This window comes from Andrographis paniculata, unplaced genomic scaffold (genome assembly GCF_009805555.1).
Source record: "Andrographis paniculata isolate CXL003 unplaced genomic scaffold, ASM980555v1 Contig87END, whole genome shotgun sequence".
In the NCBI taxonomy this organism is placed as follows: Eukaryota; Viridiplantae; Streptophyta; class Magnoliopsida; order Lamiales; family Acanthaceae; genus Andrographis; species Andrographis paniculata.
In genome coordinates, this window is record NW_026137625.1 from 1,859,744 (window position 1) to 1,866,486 (window position 6,743).

A 6,743-nucleotide genomic window follows, 5' to 3' on the forward strand; every position below is an offset into this window, starting at 1 on the left:
TAATAAAAAAAAAAAGGTTATTGTTGCGGAAGATTCACAAGGAAACAATGTTTGGCCCTAAATAGCACATGTTTATGTTTCACGAATAAATTAAGTTTTTTCGAACAAAAGCTATGTCATCAATGTGCTATATATCACATGACACATGGAATTTACCCAAAGTTGTTGGAAGAAGAATCCCTCCCCAACACCTTTATTCTCAACATGTACGTGGCCCTTACCATGTCTTATCGATATATTATTTCTGTCCGGCTCTAAGGGTCGTATTTACTTTTTGTGTATTGATATTTGAATATTAATTATTATATCAAAACATAGTACAAATTAAGAAAAAAAATTGCAAAAATACTTCAATTAGTGTCTTGAAATATTAATAAAAGGATATTTGTACAAAAAATTATACAAATATAAAAATATTTTTAATGTTAAGTACAATGACGCAAAAAGTAAATGTGACTCCTAGAGAGAGTATTAATTATCATGTGTATTTATAGGATGAGAATCGTGACATACCACAAAATATCGGCGGGTGGTTGTATATAGATGAATTTTAATTTGTATATTGTTGTTCGACTAATTTTGAATTGCTTATGTAATAACAAATTTTTATTATATATAAATATAATTCTACTTTGTTATATCTACGTTTGGAATGAATTAACTAAAACTTAATTTCAACGTAGTATATATTCATAGTTAGGCATCAATTCCTTAGCTGCTATAAATAGGCACACCATTGCCATTCATTTTTTCCAGCCATCATCAAACAAAACAAAATATTCGAGCTAACTTTATTATTATTTTTTTTTCTTCTTTCATCGCACGCATATATACTTTAGATTTTATTTTGTTATAGTGAAATGGTGTGGGGAAAGATTTGGAAATCGGGAGTGACAAAAAGTAGCGTGCAAAGAGTAGATATTTTGTCCCACCAAAGTCGAGTGGCGAGTGAAAGCGCAGGGGAGGGATCCGAGCATGGAGTTTGGGAGTATTCGGTGGAAGTTTCGGGGCAACAAGTTAAGGTGAAGAATTTGAATTTGAATATGAATTTGAGCATAGAGGGCGAAAGAGGAGAAGACTTCGAAGAAGAAGAGATGGAAGTTCAAGTTGGTTCGGGAAACAACAGTTCATTTTTTCATGCTGTCATCAACATGAGCGGAATGCTCATTGGTAAACCTTTTGTTCATTGTTTTCTTTATATATACATATATATATATATATTCTTATTTGGTTGCCTCCAACCGACGCCAAATCCTACACCATTTTTTTGGCACAGTGCAATGCCAAAAAAATGGCGTTGCGTTCCCTTTTTTTTTGAATTTTTTTTTATCTTTTTCATTTTAATTTTAAATTTATTTTTTATTTTTCTAGATTTTTTTAAAAAAATATTTTAAATTATATATATAAAAAATTGTTTAAAATAATAGGAAAAATAAAATATTTGAGAAATATCGGTGAAAAATAGAATTATGGTTGATGTAAAAATACCGTAGCAACTGCATATTTGGAGTTAAAATTGTATAAACGAAGTGTATGGATTGAAGATGGCCTTACATGCAACTGTACAGGTTTAGGACAACTATCGACTCCGTATGCCTTGGAGACCGGGGGCTCAGTATCTGTGCTCATTCTCTTTGGTCTCGCCTTTGCGTGTGCATACAGCTCCCATTTGCTCGGAAAATGCCTCCAAAAGAATCCCAAATCCCGCGACTACAAAGACATAGGGTACCATGCCTTTGGGTGGAAAGGGCGAGTCGTAGCCACAACCTTCATCTACATGGAGATTTTCATGGCGCTCGTTTCTTACACCATATCCCTCCATGACAATTTGGCGACAGTGTTCATGGGAGTCGAGTTGAGTTGGGCTAGTCTATCGACATCCGAGATCTTGGCCATCATAGCCGTCTTGGTAGCTCTACCGAGCTTGTGGTTGAGGAACCTCTCCTCCATATCATTCCTCTCCACCGTCGGAATTCTCATGTCGCTTGTTATTTTTGTCACGGTCTCATGCACCGCCTTTTTTGGAGGTGTCAAGGCCAACCACCACATCCCCGTCTTGCAATTGCATAAAATTCCCTCCGTTTTTGGGCTCTACGTATTTAGCTACGCCGGGCATATCGTCTTCCCCAACATCTACACCTCCATGAAAGATCCTTCAAAATTCACCAAGGTAATTTATTTGTTTTTATCATTTTTGTGGAAAAGATTATACAATTAAGGGTAAAATATATAACACCTCATTGCGGTTTTAGTAAAAATGCACATAACATCTTGTGTTTTATTTATTGCGTGAAACCCTCTTATATTAATGTAAAGTTTGCAAGTAACACCCTCTTTGTCCAAAACTAATGTTTGGTTCTAAATAAAAGCTTAAGTTATGCAAGTTTTATACAAATATAAAATATAAAATATCTTAAATAATTTTTTTGAATAAAATAAATAAAGTTAATTGATCAATTATTTATTTTTATAGTATTTTTAAAGATCAGATAACAATTTGTCTTCGTAAAACTATAAAAATAAATGATTGGTCAAGTATTTATTTATTTATTTTAATCAAAAAAACTATATAAGATATTTTACGGTTTTTATTTGTATGAAACTTGCCTAATTTAGGTCTTTTTATTTATAATCAAACATCAATTTTGGACAAGAGGATGTTTTGTGCAAACTTTACATTAATACAAAGAGGTTTCAAGCAATAAATAAAATGCGGGGTATTTTGTGCATTTTTACTAAAAACACAAGAGAGTGTTATATAATTTACCCTACAATTAATGAGGTATATATCGTTACAACTTTACTTAAGTTTTCAGGTGAGACGGTCGTCATTTATCAAAAAAAATAGTTAAGTTTTTAAACTCGTCTTTATATATATAATTATATATTATTCAACACGACACAGGTGACAATAGTAAGTTTCTCGACGGTGACATGCCTCTACACGGCCCTAGCATTCACGGGCGCAGCGCTCTTCGGCGCGCAAGTCAATCCTCAAATCACGTTATCCATGCCCCGGAACCTCGTGGTGACCAAGATCGCCCTTTGGGCCACGGTGCTGACGCCCATGACCAAATACGCTCTCGAGTTCACTCCATTCGCCATCCAACTCGAACAAAACCTCCCCGACTCTCTTGGGCCGCGGACCAAGATGATCATCCGCGGCTCCATAGGGTCGATTTTGCTGCTTGTGATCCTTGTATTGGCCCTCTCCGTGCCCTACTTCCAGCACGTCCTTAGCCTCACCGGCTCCCTCGTCAGCATCGCAATTTGCATTGTGTTGCCCTGTGTATTCTACACAAAGATCTTTTGGCCGCGTATCGGTCGTCCTCTATTCTTGCTCAACGTCGTGCTCGTCTCGTGTGGCATCATAATGGGAGCATTCGGAACCTTCTCGTCCTCCAAGTCATTGATGGCCAGCTTCACGAGAGAACACACATCTTAGACGATGATACATATATATATATATATATATATATTTGTAATTTTTATTATCCAACGTTATATATATATATATATATATATATATACACACACACATTATTCATATGTTGTTGGATGAATCGATGACTATGTACTTTTTATTTGTATTAGAGAAGATATGTATCTAGCGGCTCTTTTTTTTTCTTTTTTTATTACTAATAATGTATATATATATATATATATATTATTGTTTTCAATGTTTTTTTGTTTTCAATTTCGTGTTAGTTTGGAGGTTTTAATATATTTTTAATATTAATAATATTTTTTAAATATCAAATTAAATATATACTATTCACATATTTTTTGCGTGTTGATATTTGAATATTAATTATTTAAATTAAAATGTTATAGATCAAGGGAAGATGACAAATAAAAGAGATTTGTACAAAAAAATTATACAAAAATATAAAAATATTTTAATGTTAAGTATAACGATGCAAAATATAAATGTAATTTTTAGAGACGGACGGAAGAATATATTTTTTAAATTTTATATTATCTTAATAATAAATTTTATATTCAAAATATTACGTTAATATCTATTTATATTACATTAAATAAATTGTCACATAAATATATATTCTCTCAACTTTTACAAGGAATCTAAAAAAGTTATACTCCCTTCGTCCCATAAAATTTGACACGTTTTTCATTTTTGTTTATCACATAACAATTGACACATTTCTATATCAAAACATACTTAAAAAATATAAATATACTTAATTAACTACATAATATATAGGGTAAACTATTTTTATAATCCCGTAACTGGACCATTTTATTATTTTAGTCTTATAACTAGAGCCTAACGCAAACTAGTCCCGTAAGTGAAAAATTTTCGCACTTTTAGTCCTCCGGAGTCGGAGATGCCTGTATGTCTCATCGGAGAACAAGTGTCCGCCAGGTCAGCAACATCGGACAAACACGTGAATTTTTTTATTTTTAATTTATGTATTAAATACATAAATTTTTATAAACCCTAAATCCTTAATTTATGTATTTAATACATAAATTTTAAAAAAATTAAAAAAATTCACGTGTCCGCTAGGTGTCGCTGACCGGGCGGACACATATCCTCCGGCAAGTCACGAGGGTACCACGCAAGCATCTCCGACATCGGAAGACTAAAATGTGAAAATTTCACTTACGGGACTAGTTTGCGACAAGCTCCAGTTATAAGACTAAAATGATAAAAGGATCCATGCACTAAAAAATCAGTTTATCTTAACACTCCCTCCGTCCCAATTCAAGGGTCTTATGGGGTTTTGTAATATATTAAAAAAAATAGTATTATTTTATTGGTTAGTAAAAGTGTGTAAGAGTTTTTGCATTTTTGTCATTTGACTTTATATATAATATAAGCAAAAATTAAAGATATTTTGGTATTAGTGTATGATTATTATTTTTTTTAAGTAAGGAAAATAATATTTTGAAGTAGGACAAACGAAAATATTAAAAAATATATTTTGAATTGGGACGTAGCTAGTATTTATATAATAAATTACGTGGAACCTGTTCAAATAAATTTTTACTAAAAAAATAAATTTCTATCTTTCTCCTTAAAATTTTTTTTTTATTTATATTTAAAATTTTAAATATTTTGTAAAATTAGTTTATGTTAATTATAAACAAATAAAAGTATTTTTTTTTTGTTTACTTTATTATATAAAATTTTATTCTCTACATAATAATATTTATATTGTATATATTTTTTTTACGATAAAATTTTGAAAATAGTATTTACATACATTTCTAATTTTTTTTTAATTATACATATTAAAATTATTTTAAAATTTTTAATATTATTAATTATATAATTTATTATTATTAACTAAGTAAACATTATTAGTATATAATTTGATTGCCGCAGAATTTAGCAACAATATTTGTTGCAAGTGCATAATTCATAATTTCTTTCACTAATTGTAACTTTAATCAATTATTTTTATTTTTATTTCAATTAAACAAGATAAAAGTAAATTAAATTATATATATTGATACTACCGTCTAACCCATGGTATGCACATGTCATTTTTATATTAAATTATATATTGATTTAATATTTTTTTTTTTACTAATAATATTTATATTATACATATTATTCGAATCAAATCAATTTAAAAATATAACATACATAATAAAATTAAAAATAAATTCATTTATAAAAAATAAGAATAACAAAAAATTTATTTAAAAAAAAAAGACAGACAGTAAAAATAGAACTACTACAATAAAATAAAATTCTTATATGTTAAATTTATCATAATTTTTTGTAGGGTAAACTCTTCTTTTAGTCACGTATCTGACTCAATTTATCATTTTAGGACTTTTAATGAACCATGTCTGAAAATAGTTCCGTAAGTAAAATTTTTTCGCTAAAATAGTTATCCGGTGCCGGACTCACCACACTGACCCGCCGTTGCTGACATAGCGCTGACGCGGCTGACCTGTCATCGCTACGGAGGTGTAACGTCGGAGGACTATTTTAGCGAAAAAATTTGACTTGCAGAACTATTTTCAGACATAGTCCATTTAAATATCCTAAAAATGACAAAGGGGTCATATACATGAATAAAAAATAGTTTACCAAGATATTTTGTAAAATACTAAAAAATAAAAAGAATTTCACGTGTCGCTGACGTGACGATGACATGTCAGCCGCATCAGCGCAACGTTAGCAACGGCGGGTTAGCGTGGCAAATCCGACACCGGATGACCATTTTAGCGAAATTTTTAATTACGAAACTATTTGCAGACATAATCCACTTAAACTCCTAAAATGATAAAAAAAAAATGTCAGATACGTGAATAAATAAACCGTTTACCATTTTTTGTATGAATTTTTCAATTATTTTTAGTTATTTAATGATTAGAAATATGTAAAATATATGTTTAATATTTTTAACATTATATCTCTATAAAATATATAGAATATGAATATCAGGAATAAAATTTAATATAATACAAATAAATAAAAAATATATTTATTTATTTATTATTACCATAAATTAGTTTTATAAAAAAATGGAGAGTTTTAAAGATAAATAAAAATATTTGTTAACTAAGAAAATAGATATAAAGAAAGGGGTTTTGAGTGGGTATTACATGTAAATGTTAAAAATTTAATTAAATTGATTCATATTTATTAAACATTTTTAAAATTAATAAATTTATTAAAAATATAAATGAATAATCTTTTGTGCGGGATGGACAAAAAAAAAAAAAAGATGTATAGAGAGAATATATACAATAAGAATAAA

The 6,743-nt window shown here is 29.5% G+C and overlaps 1 protein-coding gene across 1 annotated transcript; it reads left to right on the forward strand.

Moving 5' to 3' along the window:
* The first annotated feature begins 771 nt into the window (after positions 1–771).
* LOC127242693 (amino acid transporter AVT1H) lies at positions 772–3,447 on the forward strand. The gene is made up of 3 exons (XM_051262345.1): positions 772–1,170; positions 1,569–2,170; positions 2,906–3,447. The coding sequence occupies exons 1-3, from the start codon at positions 861–863 to the stop codon at positions 3,443–3,445; spliced, it is 1,452 nt and encodes a 483-aa protein (XP_051118302.1). The 5' UTR covers positions 772–860; the 3' UTR covers positions 3,446–3,447.
* Positions 3,448–6,743: the final 3,296 nt, after the last annotated feature.

Coding starts and splice junctions, on each gene's coding strand:
- LOC127242693 (XM_051262345.1), top strand. CDS start 861: ATGGTGTGGGGAAAGATTTGGAAATCGGGAGTGACAAAAAGTAGCGTG. Junction 1,171..1,568: donor CATGAGCGGAATGCTCATTG/GTAAACCTTTTG, acceptor GCAACTGTACAG/GTTTAGGACAACTATCGACT. Junction 2,171..2,905: donor ATCCTTCAAAATTCACCAAG/GTAATTTATTTG, acceptor AACACGACACAG/GTGACAATAGTAAGTTTCTC.